This window comes from Monopterus albus, unplaced genomic scaffold, assembly GCF_001952655.1.
Source record: "Monopterus albus unplaced genomic scaffold, M_albus_1.0 scaffold47.1, whole genome shotgun sequence".
In the NCBI taxonomy this organism is placed as follows: Eukaryota; Metazoa; Chordata; class Actinopteri; order Synbranchiformes; family Synbranchidae; genus Monopterus; species Monopterus albus.
The window spans coordinates 1,913,469-1,931,601 of record NW_018127927.1 but is presented as its reverse complement, the minus strand read 5'-3'; the positions used below and the strand labels follow the sequence as shown (position 1 = coordinate 1,931,601).

The following is an 18,133-nucleotide window of genomic DNA, read 5'->3' as shown; positions in this document are numbered from 1 at the left end:
AACATCAATAAACAGATTATTGTTATATTTTCATGGCAGTTTTGAACTGCCCACTGATTGGAAACAATTTTGTTACAGATTCTTTGATTTCTTTTGTCTGCAGAACATAAATGATTGGGTTCAATGTGGGAGGAATTACAGAGGTCAGAGACAGACTTATGATCCTGGCATTTGGATGTAAGTTTCCCAGTGAGGCAAAAGCTATTATTACTGGGAAGAAATAAATTGCCACTAATGACAGATGAGCAGTGCAGGTTTTAAAAGCCTTCTCTCTTTCATGAATTGTGGCCACCTTAGTCAAAGCATAGCCGATATATACGTAAGTAAACACAATGAATACCAGTGGAAACCAAACAATAAGAAATGATAACAACATACTAATAATAAAGTCATTTCTTTCCAATTTTCTAACATTTTAAATATTCGGCCTTAGATTTTCACAAACAATTTGTGGAAAGAGACAATAATATTACCCTGAAAACAAATTAAACACATTAAAACAGTTTAAACAGTCAAAAGTACATACAATTTTTTTGTACTATAACACAAACCTTGCTAAATACAAAAGGCCCAAAACATCAATAAACAGATTATTGTTATATTTTCATGGCAGTTTTGAACTGCCCACTGATTGGAAACAATTTTGTTACAGATTCTTTGATTTCTTTTGTCTGCAGAACATAAATGATTGGGTTCAATGTGGGAGGAATTACAGAGGTCAGAGACAGACTTATGATCCTGGCATTTGGATGTAAGTTTCCCAGTGAGGCAAAAGCTATTATTACTGGGAAGAAATAAATTGCCACTAATGACAGATGAGCAGTGCAGGTTTTAAAAGCCTTCACTCTCTCATGAATTGTGGCCACCTTAGTCAAAGCATAGCCGATATATACGTAAGTAAACACAATGAATACCAGTGGAAACCAAACAATAAGAAATGATAACAACATACTAATAATCAAGTCAGGTGTTTTATCATCACAAGCCAGTCGGTATATTGGGCCATGGTCACAGAAATAGCTGTTAATGACCACAGACTGACAAAAGGAATGTCCTGTGAGAAGGCCGACTTCAATGAGAATAACAGTAATGACAAAGAGCCAGAAAGAGGCAATCAAAGAAAACATGAACCTGTGGGTGACTTTAACTTGATAGTGTAATGGAAAGATGATAGCTATCATTCTGTCATAAGAGAGTGCAACCAGATTAAGAGGTTCCATTGAAAAGCAGGTGTTGCAGAAAAACATGAATGTCAAGCAGTCACCGTAGGAGATGTAGGGATGGTCAAACAGGAAAATGTCAAGAACCTTCGGCACCAAAGCAGAGCTACCAATCAGGTCTGTAAATGCTAGGTTAAAAACAGCAATATATTTTGGAGTTCTCAGATTATAATCAAAGCATATTATTACCATCACAACTGTGTTTCCCAGAACTGAAACTATATAAACAACAAAGAGAAAGACATAATAATACTTCATATTGGGTATGTCAGTAAATCCACCTATTATAAAATAATCAGGATGCACAAAAGTGTTGTTTTTCCTAAGAGCTGAGTTGACTAAATCCATAGAAAAACCATCAACAGCACAGTGATAAGTGTAGACAGATGTCTTCTTTGCTGTCTGTATTCTGTTCTCTTTGTGGTGATGAAGCTGTGCTGCCCTTTAACTGTTGTGACCAGAATGATTAATAAGAGGTGCGGTCCTCCTCTGAGTAAATGACAAATAGGACCAATGCCTGATCTTCCGTAACTCTTCTATGTATGTCACTCAACATCAAACAAACCCTTTTTACAGTGCAAAACAGTGACTGGTACTCAACCAATCTATTTCTAATTCTCTAATAAACATATTAACTGCTTATGTTATCAACGGTATACAACACAGATTTGTGTTTTATTTGTATAAATGCTTGTATGTTTGTATGTATTGTAGATCAGAAATATAAACAATTGAGCAGAGCTTAGTTCCTAGAGTAATTGTATTTGTAGCATACATACTAAAAGTGTGAGTAATATGTTATTATGGGGCACTCACGATATGATAATGGTACAATAACTGTGTTGGGGGGGAAACAACATTAGAGGGCTTGAACTAAATTGCTACCAGTTTTGATTTTTAGGTGATCTGACCTGTTCCAAAAACACTGCCACAAATAAGCATGTCTGTTGCTTGTCCACTCTAATATCCTACACTTCAGTATAATATTAAATACTGCTAAAAACACGTCAGCAACTCAGTGGCTGTGCTCTTCAAACATGAAAATGCAATGTTGCAAACTTATTTTTTAAATAAATACATACATCTCCTAATGGCAATTTTTGTCAATGCGAGAACGCCGACATTTCTTGATTCTGCTTAACTTTAAGAAAGCTTCAGACTTGTGTTGTTGCATGTATATTTCTGGGCAATCACAGAAATACACAATCAATGAAGGGTTGATTGGTGACATCCTTAAAAGACTGACTGTGCTAAAATTTCAGTAAGCACTTTTATACTCCAGCCTGCCAGCGTCCCCTGACATAGTTTGGAGGTCAACATTGAGTTTTTTAGTTTTTAATAAAAAGCCCCGAAAGCTAGCTCGAATAAAAAAAAAAAAAAAAAAAGTTTGTGCAATTTGTAATTATTGCCTTTCTGGCTACAGTTCTTGAAAAATTCCAGCAGATCAGTTTATGGTATGTGCTGTATGAGAATTTCAGTAAGGTTCTTAGGCACAAAAAGAAGGGATCACAAAGTAATCAAAAATAAGGGTCATTTAATTTATTTTAAAAAGTCACAAATCAGCACAGGAGAAGGTGCACAGCATTTCATCTATACCTTCTTCAGTCTTGAGTTTGACGTCTAGATCCCTTTCACCACCAATGAGTATCAAGCAGTTTATCAGCAACAACTGAGCCAAAGTTGCTCAATCTCAGGACACATTTGATTACAGCTAATCACTTGGCAAACCTGTTGGTAATAGGCTGACTGATTATCACTGGTGGTGTAAAAGTCTCAAACATGAAACTGAAGGACTAGTGCACCCTGAAGAAGGCATAACAATCTAAGCTCAGGTTTTATTGTCAGGTCCGCTCGGTGTGACCTGCCTCTCTTCTGCCTTTCTCTCTCCTGCTCGCTCTTTTTGCGGGATCGGCGCCTCAGCTGTGTCGCTTTCTGTAATTAGTGACTTGTGGGTTGTCGCGCACAGCTGGGGCGCATTTCTGTAATACCTGCCTCCTTATTTAAACCCCTGGGAGATGCTCCGTCGTCGGCCGGAGCATTGCACTATGTTGGACACAGACATGTTGAAGTAGTATGTGACAGTTTGAGTGAACAGCGAGGTTTTTGTTTTTTTCTTGTTTTGTGTTAGATAGGGCCACTCTTGTTGGCGACCTTCCCCCTGCTTTGTGTAACTGACGGCGATGCTGTGATTACCACTGGTGAACTTTCCTAGCCGTGTGTATTTGACGGCGATGCCGTGATTACCTCTGGTGTACTTTCCTAGCCATGTGTGTCTGACTGTGATTTTCCCAGCCGTAGGTACCGGACGGCTAGCACTTCAGCGAACGCTACTCTAGCCCTGTTCTTCTTGTTCCTGTGTCCCTCCTGTCATCTCACCTGTCACTGTTTTCCTGTCTACTCGCCTGCCTTGTCCTGGTCCTCTACTCTCCTGTTTCCTGCAATCCTCCTACTCATCTGCTTGTCCTGGACACCTTAGCCATCCCTGTCCTACCCCAGTTATTGTATTATATGTTGACTCAGTTTGTCTGGGTTCTTTAATAAATCACCTTTTTTCACTAGCACCTGGGTCTGCACTCCTAAGTCCTACCTAAGTTCCCCCGGTGAGGGGGACTAAACCATAACATTTATAGCCCATCACATTTATATTCTACTTTTTTTTCTGATGATGAGGAGGATGTTTCCATGCTAGTTCTTTTCAGTTTTAACATTAGAATTTGACACACTTTTGATCGAAATAAAACATAAACAAATGATCATTTTATCATTTTATTCACTGTGAATTTGAATTGGTTTTTGATTTTCTTCAGTGATAGTATGATTTCTTGTGTCTGCAGAACATAAATGATTGGATTCAACATGGGAGGAAAGACAGAGGTCAGAGACATGTTTATGATCCTGGCATTTGGATGTATACTTGCACCACTAAACGTAAATGTGATCATTACTGGGAGATAAAAGATTGCAACCAATAAAATATGAGCTGTGCATGTTTTAAAGGCCTTCACGCTTTCCTGAACTGTGATGACTTTAAACAGTGCATAGCCAATACATACATAACTTAACAATATAAATACCAGTGGGAGCCAGAAAATAAGAACTGGAAACCACCTACCAATGAACAGACTAGGAGTTCTGTCATTGCAGGCTAATGTGTGCATCAGGCTATAGTCACAGAAATAGCTGTCAATAACCACAGATTTACAGTATGAAAGTCTTGTAAGAAAGCCAACAGCAATGAGAGCAGCAGTAATGTTAAAAAGCCAAAAAGAGGCAATCAGTGAAAACATGAACCTGTGGGTCACCTTCGCTTGATAGTGCAGTGGGAAGATGATGGCTATCAGTCTGTCATAACAAAGTGCAACCAGATTAAATGACTGCATTGAAAGACAGGAGTAGCAGAAAAACATGAATGTCAAGCAGTCGTATAAGATGTAGGGATGGTAAAAAAAAAAAAAGATGTCAAGAACCTTGGGCACCAAAGCAGAGCTACCAATCAGGTCCACAAATGCTAGATTAAAAATGTCAATATATTTTGGGATTCTTAGCTTTTGATCCATGCATATAACAGCCATGACAGTTATGTTTTTCAGCACTGAAACTATGTAAACAAAAAAGAGAGAGGCATAATACTTCATATCAGGTATGCCAATAAATCCACTTATTATAAAATAAGCAGAATGCACAAAAGTGGTGTTTTCCCCAAAAGCTGAGTTGAATAACTCCATATTAAAACTGTCCACAGCAGTGATTTACAGACAGAAGCGTCTTTCTGTACATCAGCACTGGGTTTTCCTATGTGGATGGAGCTGAGCTTGGCTCTCGCTTTCTGGTGACAGAGCTCTGTCAAGCTTTAAACTGTTTTGAGAGAGGTAGTTACCAAGAGAAGCAGCAGTCCTTCACATTTCTGTCCAATAAAGTCAAGGTTTGCTACCAAATGTCTATTGTTTTTAAACCAGTCAGCATCTGGCAGACCATCTTACAGTGGCTTAGTACTGTACCACAAGTAGAACACCTAAAACAAATTTTTTTGATATTATGTCAAACAGTGTTTTAACTGTGACTTTAGCATTTAGCTTAAAGCACTTACTGTGCCTTTGTACAGTGTCACAGAAATGCTAATATGCCTGGAAGATCAGTCTTCTTTAATCAGGGCAAAAAAAAAAATGACATTGTTCTGGAGGTGTAAGAAGAACTTTGTTCATGTTGCTCCCACACAAACAGAAACTATGCTATAAACATGGTATAGTAATTATTTCTGTATTGTGCTGTTTGTAAATTGTTTTGACTTCAGTATACATTCTAAAGCAGCAGTTATGTCATTCTATGATACAAACTCTATTCACAGATATGTTTGTTACGATTAAATAAATATAGGATTTGCAACTGTTATTTTACCCTAATGCAAAAAGCCAAAAACATCAACTAACATTGTTTTCTTGGAATTTTAGGCTATCCTCTGGTTTTAAGCAAGTTTTTTACTGATTCTTTGATTTCTTGTGTCTGCAGAACATAAATGATTGGGTTTAATGTGGGAGGAATAACAGAGGACAAAGACAAATTTATAATCCTGTAATTTGGATGTATACTTATGGTAAAGGTGATTATAATTGGGAGGAAATAGATTGCCACTAATGAAACATGAGCTATGCAAGTTTTAAAAGCCTTCACTCTCTCCCGAACTGTGGCCACTTTAGTCAAAGCACTGCCAATATACATGTAAGTAAACACAATAAATACCAGTGGAAGCCAAAGAATAAGAACAGGTAGAAAATTACCAAAGACCTGAATGGCAGTCCTGTCATTGCAGGCCAGCTTTTGCATCAAGACATAGTCACAGAAATAGCTATCAATAACCACAGACTTACAATAAGAAAGTCTTGTGAGAAGAACGACTGCAATGAGTACAACAATTATAATAAAGAACCAAAAAGAGGCAATTAAAGAAAACATGAACCTGTGGGTCACCTTCATATGATAGTGTAGTGGGAAGCTGACAGCTATCAGTCTGTCATAGGCAAGTATAACCAGGTTAAGGGCCTGCATTGGAAGGCAGGCATAGCAGAAAAACATGAATGTCAAGCAGTCATTGTAGGAAATGTAGGGATGGTCAAACAGGAAAATGTCAAGAACCTTTGGCACCAAGGCAGAGCTACCAAACAGGTCTGTAAATGCTAGGTTAAAAACTGCAATATATTTTGGAGTTCTCAGTTTACGTTCCAAGCATATTATTACCATCACAACTGTGTTTCCCAGAACTGAAACTATATAAAGCAAAACAAGAAAAACATAATAATACTTAATATTTGGGATGCCAGAAAAACCACTTATTATAAAATACGCAGGACGAACAAAAGTGATGTTTGGCTCGAAAGCTGAGTTAAAAAAATTCATTCTAAAACTTCTCCTGTCCACATCACAGGAGTACATATAGATAGATGTTCTCTTTACTGTGACTGTATCCTAGGTCTTCTATTCTAAAGTCTGTGAAGCTTTAACTGTTCTGAAAGGAGTGACTAATAACAGGAGCACTATCCGTCTGAGTTCATGACAAATAGGGTCAATGCCTGATCTCCTGTGGCTATTACATTGGTATTTTTCCATCAGCAAGTGTCTGCCCTTCCGTGCTGCAGTATGCTCAGCGGAGCTGTGCTGAGCTGCTCGCATGCTAGTGAGGTTGTGTTTACACCTCACCATAAAATGCATCCCTTATCTTCCACATCTCGATCAAGTGGGAGCAAGGAAACTTAATTTATATAGTACATTTTCATATGCAGCAGCAATTTAAAGTGTTTAGCACACAGATGGATAAAACATTAAAATGCATGCAAAATGCAGCACAAGGTGCTGAGAAGCAACCTGGCTCATGAAGAGCTTTCAGACCAAACAGTTCTAGGGACTATCCCACTGGGGAGCTCCAACAAAAACTACATAACTTCCTGGGCTTTTTACTGTTTGCATTCACACCAACACTAAGAATGCTGAACTAACATAATAATAAAAGCCAGCCAAGTGTTAGTGATTAACCAATGAAGTCACAACTCTTAATACATAGTGAAGTCAGTACGTCTTTTAATTGTTGGCAACATTATTTAGCATTATATAACGAGCCACAAACCCTCTGCAGAGGCTTCTGTTGGGAGACTGCACTGCCACTGGTGATCTGAATCAGAATCAAAATCAGAATCAACTTTATTGGCCAGGGGTGCTGGACACGAGGAATTTGACTCTGGTACAACGGCTCGCAATGTGCACATACATATCCCCATGCAAGGAAACAGCAAGAGGCAAGAAAACATTTTGTTTTCATTCATTTTCTACCGCTTAGTCCCTGAACGGGGTCATGGGCGGGGTGCAATTGCCAGTCGGCAATTGGGCAAAGGCGGGGTACACCCTGGACAGGTCGCCAATCCATCGCAGGGCTAACACATAGATGAACAACCACACACACGCACTCCTATGGGCAATTTAGAGACACCAATCAACCTAAGCTGCATGTCTTTGGACTGTGGGAGGAAGCCGGAGTACCCAGAGGGAACCCACGGCAAGTAAACAATATACCATAAACAGTGTAAACAAGCAATAAACAATGCAGTTAGACAGTGACCTGTAACGCTCTTCAGTGGGGAGGAGTTCAAACAGATTGTGTCCCGGGTGTGAGGGGTCTGCAGAAATCTCCTCCACCCTCCTTTTGACGTGACGTGTACAGGTCCCCCATGGAGGGCAGGCTTGCACCAGTGATCTTTTTTGCAGTCCTGACTGTCCGCTGAAGTCTGTTCCTGTCCTGCATGGTCGATAAGCCAAACCAGACGGTAATGGAGGTGCAGAGAACAGACTCGATAATTCCTCGGTAGAACTGTATCTGCAGCTCCTGGGGCAGGTCGAACTTCCTGAGCTGGCGCAGGAAGTACATCCTGTGCTGTGCCTTCTTGGTAATGGTCCTGATGTTGGACGACCACTTCAGGTCCTGGGAAATAGTGGAGCCCAGGAACTTGTAGAACTTGTAGGACTTTAGTGCTGATACAGTGCAGCCAAGTAGGGGGGGGTCCTCCTGAAGTCCGCTGTCATTGCCACTGTTTTGATTGTGTTCAGCTCTAGGTTGTTGCAGTTACACCATAGGACCAGCTGTTCTGCCTCCCGTCTGTAGGCTGACTTGTCACTGTCTCAGATGAGACCAGTGACCGTTGTGTCATCTGCAAACTTTTGGAGCTTGATAGAGGGGTCCTTCGAGATGCAGTCGTTGGTGTAGAGTGAAAATAGAAGAGGGGAGAGCACACACCCCTGGGGGGCACCTGTGCCTATTGTGCTGGATGTGGTTTTTCCCAGCCACACTTGCTGCTTCCTGTCTGTCAGAAAGCTGGTGATCCACTGACCACTGACAGTTGGGGGCAGGCACAGTGAGCTGGGTCAGTATGGCGTGGAGGATGTCTGGGATGGAGAGATAACACAAACCTACATTCCCTTTAGTCTTCAAGATATGAGCATGATTAAATCCCAGCTACCTGACACTGAAAAGGGGGGTGCACCATGGATTAGGGCTTTTTTAGGTGCTTGTGCAGAATTTGTGCCCGCGCTTGGAGATTTTTGTCGTGTTTTTACAGCCTGTACTTCTCTGAGCATGTTACGGGAGATAGAATTAATGGCAAATACTACCGGGGATCATGATAATGTTGCCCTCCATACTGAAGTTCATCGGCTTTGGCCGGTGATACGCCAGAAATTCCCAATATAGGTGTGCTCTGTTGAGTTGTGTAGAATTCCACCTCAAGAGGGTGAGAGAGGTAGTCAGTATTTGCTCACAGTGTGTGAACTCTGGCAGAATCACAGTGGTGAGGACCCAGCCGTCAATGACACCATGGGGGTGCTATTTCGCAGTGCTGTGGAGGCTTCCCTCCCAGCATTCATACAGCATCTTCTGAGACAGGTAGTGGGACTCTCCACATTTACCTTTGAGCAGTGGTCAGCTTATGTCACTCAGTATATTGACAGTGAGCTGGAAGCACAAGAAAAGAATACAAAGGAGCTTTCTTCTTTGCAGGCACAGTTAGCTAAAGCACAGTTGAAGGAAATGCAAGACAAGGTTAATCAAATTAAAGCTACAGCTAACCAAATGCCTGTGCAGAATGCTGTACAGCCATATGCACAGCAGCAGCCCTTTGCTCCACAGCTGACCGTACCACCTTATCAGTGGGATTCTGCTCTCATGTACTGTGGACCTCAGTACCATGGCAGGCCATGGGGAAGAGGTCAAGGACCTCGGGTTCTCAGAAGAGGTACACCAAGAGATGACAGGTGCTGGATTTGTAACGAAAGAGAACATTGGTCGCATAAATGTCCCTTTTCATATCAGCAGTCACAGGGTGTACCGTGATATCAGCATCAGGTCTACCCACCTCCACAGGATGGATATGTTCAGCAGTTCCCACCATCAGGCCAACATCAAGCACCTGGCTCACACCAGTTGCCTCAACATTAGGGCTGCCCAGAACCGGTAACAGGTGACTCACTGTGTTCCTAGGAAATGTTTCTTGAACCACTAGTTAAGGTAACCATCAATAGTTAAGATCATATGTGTATGGTTGACACAGGAGCCCGGTATTCCACACTTAGCATGCCACTCCCCGTTTCAAGGCATGCCGTACCTGTTGTTGACTTCTCGGGACACACAGAGGAGTGGCCGCTTTCTGAAAAAGTTCCTTGTAAATGGAACAATCTGTCCTTTTATCATTCTTTTTTGCTTTCCCCCTCCTGTCCTGTTAAGCTTTTGACTCAAAGTTCAAAGTGTTTATTTTGTCATATGCACAGTGTTTCCCTGTACAATGAAATTCTTACTTTGCCGTCCACATGAATGCCACAAAATACAAATGAAATATAAAGTAGATAAATAAGTAACAGCATGTGCAGCAGTCAACAGTCATTGTGCAATTATGCATGTGCAAACAGAATGTAAACAGTACATCACATATTTCCTGGTAATAAACTCCTCAGCTGTTTAGGAGTCTGATGGCAGAGGGAAAGAAACCGTTTTTCAGTCTAGAGGTCCTGCATTTCACACTTCTGAACCTCCGGCCAAAGGGCAAAGAAATGAACAGTCCGTGCTGGGGGTGGGTGGGATCTTTGAGGATGGAGGCAGCTTTCCTATGCACCCTGCGATGGTAAATGCTCTGCAGAGAGGGCAGTGGAGTCCTGGTGATCTTCTCCGCAGTCTTTACCACTCTTTGCAGGCGCTTGCAGTCCATAGCAGTAGTGCTGCCATACCAGACAGTGATGCAGCTGGTCAGCTGGTCGTGGCATAATGTCTTCACTAAATGTGATAATGATGATGTCCCCCTGCCATGTTGACATCACTTTTCCTGATGGCTCTGTTCAACGCTGTGCAACTCCAAAAGCAACGCTCAAACAGATGTTACAAACCACACCCTCAGGCATGGACCTGTCTCTTAATTCCTCAGTTTAGGTGTGGTGGGGACTTGTAACTGCACCTGAAAAAACAGATTTGTGGGATACCTTCAAGCAGTGGTTTTCCTGGATTTCCATCCTCCACAAACCCACAGAACCGAACACATGTATTGCACCTTTAACTATTCTCTGTACGGGGACGAGGAATATGATCCTTTGTGGGACGGCTTTCTTCAGGGAATAGAGACATCCCAGAGGTCAACTACAGTTGACATTCAACAATTGTACATTGGGCCTCAGGGAGTGCACTGCCACTGCCATTGCACTAGTTAATATAAAGAGGTGTCCTCTATTGTGTGTCAGCACTGTGCCATCTTATGTAGATGCAGGTGAGCTCTTCTTTTTGGTGACAGAAAGAAGAGGCACTGTCAAAAGAAGCAAGCCTCCTCTGTGTTTTGATGATATAAGGTCAGCCCCCCTGTGTCTTCCGCTTATAAGCCACTCATCATCAAACAATCTACTACAAATCTATAGCACACCTCTTGCACATTTTTTATGTCTGGTGTTTCAGTTTAGTTAGTGAACTTTTTCAATAATTTAAAATAAATTCTAAAAATGTATCAAACCATTGAGAAAACAATATGAAAGTTCGCTTGTATTATCCCTATGGAGGTTTATGAAAGGTTTATAAAAGGATAAAAAAAAAAGCATACTGTAGTTTAGCATTCAGCCCAGGGTTTTCTGGTGGGGTCTCATCTTGCGACTGAGGGTGGGGGTGGTGTTGGAGGGATTTGTTAGGAAATGTCATCATTGTTTGGAAATTTTCGACGGGAGGGTGTTGAAGAGAGAGAGGCTGAGCTGAGGCGGTGTGCTTGTTACTGATCACCTATCTGACACCATGCAGATAGGAGCTCACCTGCATCTACATAAGATGGCACAGTGCTGACAAATGTATGCACACAAAATAACAGCTCATGAGCCATGATAGCAGAGTGGGGTGGGGGGGTTAGTAGAGCAGGGAATAAACACTTCTAGACAAACTGAGTTTGTCACCATTAACATTTACTCACCTGGGTACCCTACAGCATTTACCATCTCATTGGTAGAGGGTTGAGTGCCTTATTTAAAGGCAGTTTGACAAAAGCAGTAAAGGAAGAAATTACATACCCATATTCCCCAGTGAGATTTCCCCATCTGGTCCAGAGTTTCAAAGCAGCAGGTGTTGTATGACATGCAGTTGGCTTGGCACCTGAAAAAAATGGGTTTGGGGAAATACAGTTATTCACTTGACTTCCTTTACAAGAAACATCATGTCACACTTTGTAAAACCACAGATTTATGTTCTGTACAAAGTGAATAAGCATGATGTAACAGTGAACTTTCCAGATGCTGGTTTAGATTTTCTTTTGTTAGCTGGGACTCACTGGTTCCTCTAAATGTCAGGATGAACCCCATTTCTTAAGACAACTAATCAACTATTGGATCACTTTAAGTAAGACAGTAGAGTGATACAAAAACATTGAACGGGTGAACAATTTGAAAGTAAGCAAATCTTTTTTGTAAAGTCTACACTTTTACAATTTTATGAAAACAATACATACTGTATGAGGTTTATTTATTCCGAAGAATAAATAAATCAAAGGCAACAAATTAAGATAAAAAATGAGATGTGTTTTATTTCAAGTACTGTCGTCTGTACACACCAATGGTCTGACCTACATTTGTGGGATCCAGATGTTCATATTTCTAATTAATGTCTTTTGACTCAGTGTTCTGTGCCTAAAACAACATCAGAACCTACTCATGAGACTGTTGAAGCTCCAGGGCCGCTAAACCGCTAAACTCAAACTATTATATTGAATATTATCTGTAGGGATTTACTATTAAGGTAATGTGACCAAATTAATGAAATGAACTCCCTTGTGGATATTAGAGATGTTTGACTTCTCCCACAGAGAATCAGCTCCTCAAAAAATAAGTAAAGAGGACAATATAACAAGAGGCATCCGCTCCCTCAGGTCTACAGGGAAGAGAACATTAAACCAGCCTACTGTGTGTAAATAAATAAATAAAATAAATACTAATAACGACCTGTTACATTATGATATTTTATATGATTTCAAAAAACTACAACACAATGTTGCTAACATCCACAGCAGGGCTGCAACTAATCATTTTTCTAGACTATCAATTTATCTTTAAAATTTTCAGTGAATAAAGTTTTTTTTACAAAATGTCCAAAAAAAGTAGTAGTATTAGTACTTGCGGTTGCGGTAAGAGTATTAATACTAGATATCATCTAGTATTAATCATAGCAATCATGTTGCCAGTTATCACAGTCACATTAGTAACAGTAGCAGCGATAACAGCACTACTGACAGTAATAGTAATAGTGAAAGTAAGTGAAAGACAGTGAAAGTAATAGTAGTAGTACTGGCATGAGGTATTTTTTTTAATATATTACGTTTTTTGGGATGTAATCCCATCTCAAGACCTAGGTTACATGAATATTTTCACAAGTAAAGAGTTTCAAATTTTCATGGTTATTGAGTGAATTTGACCTTACTTTACCTTATATAACAAGTTTGTCAGCTCTCCTGCAGCTGACCCAGGGGAATCCCACCACAGTGACACTGTACAATTCCATTTGCCCTCAGGAGAGACCTGATCTGTTTTTCTCATCATACCAACTTCCCAGAAGACAACAGTGTTGCATAAACCTGTTGCGACTGAAATGACTAATTGATCCTGAGAGGTTTAAGGTTCCCTTGCCCCGCTGTATTGTCACACTCACTAAAGTGTGGCACAGGTCATCAATTAACTTAAAAAACAAACTTAACTACACTATCTTGTTCACATCAAGTCTTATTTACACAAACCTTCCTAATAATAAGAAGTTTTCCCGCATGAAACTCATTTAATTATGACTTTCAACATAAAGCAGTTCGTGGAGGCAAAGAGGAAAGACTGAAATGTAAGATTTGCCCACAGATGAACAACAAAATATAGTCTTAATAACAAAATAAAATATTATGAGCACTGCAGTCCATGTATTTCATTTAATTTAACACAAGTCACCCTGACTGAATACTGAACAACAGTTTGGCCTTTAGTGCGTTGGTCTGGCTTATATAGGCCTCAACAATGTAATATGAAGTATGCAGCATATGTTCGGTCCACAGTATGTCAAAACCCTGCTATTAATAATGTCCATATTCATCCACCATGGATTCAATTTAGGTCACTGAGGAAGAAATATATCAGAAAATATACACATACAGTCACTAGATACAAGCGAGTGACAAATGAAAGGAAACTCAACATAAAGTGTCTCAGTGAGGTGCTGGGCCACCGTGTGCCACCAGAGCAGCCTCAGTGCACCTTGGCATTGATTCTACAAGTCTGAACTCTAGTGGAGAGATGAACTCTGTTCTTCCACAAAATGTTCTCTCGTGTAGTGTTTTGATGATGGTGGTGAAGACACTGTCTAACATGTCAGCCCAAAATGTCCAATTGGTGTTCAACTAGGTTGAGACCTGGTGACAGCAAAGACCATAGCAAAGATTCACATTATTTTCATACTCAAACCATTTAGTAACCCCTCATACCCTGTGGATGGGGGCACTGTCATCCTAGAAGAGACAAGCAGCCACAAATCAGGCCAGTAACTCCACTCATTCATCAGATTCTTTTTTTAGGTGGTCACCTGTCTGGATATTACCACTTTCTTAAGTTAAGGTTGATGTGATGGCAAGCAACCAATGGGAGCTTTCACTTAAATTAACTAATCATGGTGTGGTTGTTGAGGTCCGATGTGAACTAAATTAATTCAAGCAAATCATCCCAATTCCATTGATTATTTATCATTTCAATAACTCTGAAAGATAGGGAACAGAATCACTGTCTATGCAGAGAAATAAAAGTATTAGATAAAAAAATTGTCAGTCAGTCATTTTTGGTCTTACATCCAGTCAGTTGAGTCAGGTCAGTCCCATGTCCCCTCTCAGCCCGGTTCGTCACTTTCCCCTGTTCCATCTCTCTTCTGTCTCCTTTCTTTCTGATTCACTAGTTTTTTTTTATGCCCCTTATAATGTTCACAGTTCTTTCTGGCTCTTGCACCATTTCTCAAACCTAACTCTTAAGCTTCCCATGTAAGGGAAACTGCTCTGTAGATGTTTATTCACAAGATGAACCCATAAACTAAACAAAGAGGACACAAACCAGAATGTTCTTGCTTGAGCAAGCTACCAGTACATAGTTCCAATGGTCTCCATGCACAAATGTCTCCAAACATTTCAGAGAAACAGATCTTGCAGGATTATGTACATGCTTAACTCACCCTTACATAACTATCAGCTATTACCTACATATTGCATTTTAACTTCTAACTTGTTTGTTTTTAACCACTACAATGGCAACAGTACATAAGGGAGCATATAAAAACACCACATGCTTTTTAAATGCATTAAAATGATTACTAAATATCAAAATAGTTGATTGTATTGTGTAATGTACCCATTACAGGGGTCACTATGGACCCAGTTGCTCTGCCTGCTGGATATAAAAGTAGACCAGTGTTAACCAACACTTCAATCTTAACTTAATAAACTAATGATTTATTTTATGATGGCTGGATCTGTAAACTGTCCTAATGCATTTCTGCCACCTAGTGGCAGAAACCTTAATCTACCTTGGATGAAAAATTCCCATTTCAAGTTCCCAGTGTCCACAGAGATGTGATTAAATAGTTTGTTTTGTCCAACCCACTAAACAACATGTAAACATAATCAATTTACAACCATATGGGACAAACAAAAACAGCACATCTTCACATTAGAGTAAAGTAAGACTTTTGCCAACCAGAAAAAAATGGCTGACCGAAAAACTGTGTCAAACCTCTCAGCTCTCTTCACTCCAGCAGGAAACATTTGTACTTTACAAAAACTCAGCAGCATAAAAGGTCAACACAGGGCATACCTTTAGCAGAGCTAAAAGCTGTGGCTTCTTAATGTGGCGAGCCGCGGGGCTTCTGTTAGTTCATCAGTCAGACAGAATTGTGTTTTTTGTCAAATAAAATGTCATCTGTTGATGTCATTATATGTCTAAAAAAACCTCTGACCTATATGGTACTGTCTCCACAACACTGTTAGCAAACACCAAATTATAAGCCACATTTCATTTTTGTCATTTGGCACTAGTGGTCAGCAGGTGTCACTGACAGTAACACTGAGTTAGCCTGGGTGTAGGGTGACTAACTTTTTGGGCCTACAGCTGAGCCTTTATATTTGGGAAACTAACTTGCATTATACTAATCCAAAATCAAACTGATGGCAGAACACTACAGATAAGACTAGGGCTACAAGTAGCAATTATTTTCATTACTGATTAATGGGCAGATTATTTCCAAATCATTTTGTTTATATTAGAAAACAATTAATTTAAACAAAAATGTATACATTCGTTTAGGTTGCCTCCACTATCACCTCTGCTATGCTCATCGTCAACAACAGTAAGACCTTGAATGTTTCTTTAATAGACAATCTTTCTATAATAGACAAGCAATAATTTTGAAAGCAGTGTAACATTTAAAACAAGAGAAGACACATGACAAGTGACACGAGCAGTACCATATTTACCACTGTCTGAGAGAGCCAGACTGACCATGGTAATGTATGTGGGCTTTTGGAGACTGCGCTCCAAAGCAAACGCCATCACCAGCAGGACATTTCCCACCACTGTGGTCACATAGAGAACGAAGAAGAACCACGCCACTAGGTGAAAATACTCTGACTGGAGACTTGGGAAACCCACAACAACAAACTCTGACACACGTGTGTAGTTTTCCACCTGAAACATTCTGAAGGCAGAGTAAGGCAGGTAACATAACCAGGACAGAGGGTGGTATCGACTGAGCAGACACCTATGTGCTTATCAGTGCTTAACTCCCCAGTGGTCTTGATGTTGGAACAAACACAAGCAAAAGTCTCTCAGGTTTATGAAATATTTTTGACACACAAGAAGATTAAAGTAAAGAAAGTGACTTTCAGCTTTTCCCATTTAGGGGTCACCACAGTGAATTGTCTAACTCACGACTTGCATGTTGACATTTGTTTGACACTGGATGCCCTTCCTGACGCAACCCCTGATTTGAACCTGGGCTGCAGTGGGGAGAGCGCTGTGCCTTAACCACTAGCCTACCAGGGACGGCTCACAAGAGGATTAAAGTACACTGACACAATTCTGTCCCAATAGAGGCAAAAACACACACACACACAGGTTGTCCAAGTAGCCTTTCCTCAACAGTTGTATCATTGCAAGGTGTTTAAGTGTTTAAACTAAATCCCATGATTTTCTGGCCTGGATTATGTTTATATTTAGTATAATGTGGGCACAATAGACTGTATGACAGGTGACTATAAACTAGAGAAGATAAACTACAACTGTATGCTGGTATTGTTAAAAATATCAAGGATGTCCTATTATACTGTAAAATGCAAGGATGTATAAAATCTACACAGTCTAGATTAAATCTAAGTTCAATATCATCCAAAGCAGCACCTCCAGGCAGAGGTGTAGTTGTGAGTTAATAGTGATTCTGAGACTTTGGACAGACAGAACAGCGTGGGGCAGTTGTTATTAAAGTCACTTATGTCACCACCTTTATGCAATGGAAGCACCTGACTGAAGTGAACTGACCAGAGGTAAAAGTTGAATTAATTATGCATAGGAGTGGAGCAGTAATAACAGGAGCACTTAGGCAAAGGATCTGTGGGTCAAAATTACCCACACAGGAGACTTTGTTATGCTTAGACTTACTTAAATACCTTTGAATATGGGACAGGTTTAAGTGAAAATTTGATATTTGTGAGGTGAGAACTGGAGGAAGGACTGAGTGATGCTGGAATGTTATTTTTGTCCAGTGTAAGGATGAGTTAACAAATATGTCACATATTGTAATAAAATTATTATTAAAAGCTTCAATCATCCTGTTTGTATCAGTAATGTTGGGGTACAATATATCATCAGTGACATTTAGGTATAATGCTCATCTAAATTTATAAACATCCATAAAACTGACGTTTTATGTGTGTGATGCTAAGGTCTGACTACAACAAATTAATAGGACTGGCAGGGTGGACATATATGAAGAGCCACTTTCCATAACATTACATGTTTTTTTACTCATGCTTAGATAAACATGCATAAACAATAATATAATTCCAGGGATAACATCCACCAAACATGAGAGAGTCAACAGAGTAAGATGTAACTTTCTCGTCCAGTCCGTCAACTATTACTGACTGTAGTATTGACAATGCTGCCATCTTCTGGCAAAATAACTGTTTTATATTGTTGTAACAGCCAGCGTTCTACTGTAAATGCACACAGTAGAAAATGGTTGGGATCAAATCTTCCACCACCATCTTACATTAGGTGGAAGATTGTGTCTGAGGCTTTTAATTGATTATCTACATTTAAAAACTGATGTAATTACATATCTTTATCCTTTTACGTTT

General features: G+C 40.0%; 3 protein-coding genes across 3 annotated transcripts; all 3 read right to left on the bottom strand.

Annotated features, from left to right (window-relative positions):
* Nucleotides 1-596: 596 nt before the first annotated feature.
* LOC109960453 (olfactory receptor 1500-like) lies at nt 597-1,568 on the bottom strand. Its single transcript, XM_020600565.1, has one exon. It carries the CDS (start codon nt 1,566-1,568, stop codon nt 597-599), a length of 972 nt encoding a protein of 323 aa, XP_020456221.1.
* Nucleotides 1,569-3,973: 2,405 nt separating this feature from the next.
* Nucleotides 3,974-4,945, bottom strand: LOC109960452 (olfactory receptor 52K1-like). Its single transcript, XM_020600564.1, has one exon. The coding sequence runs from the start codon at nt 4,943-4,945 to the stop codon at nt 3,974-3,976; it is 972 nt and encodes a 323-aa protein (XP_020456220.1).
* Nucleotides 4,946-5,669: 724 nt separating this feature from the next.
* LOC109960451 (olfactory receptor 1500-like) lies at nt 5,670-6,611 on the bottom strand. The gene has a single exon (XM_020600563.1). It carries the CDS (start codon nt 6,609-6,611, stop codon nt 5,670-5,672), a length of 942 nt encoding a protein of 313 aa, XP_020456219.1.
* Between the last annotated feature and the right edge of the window lie 11,522 nt (nt 6,612-18,133).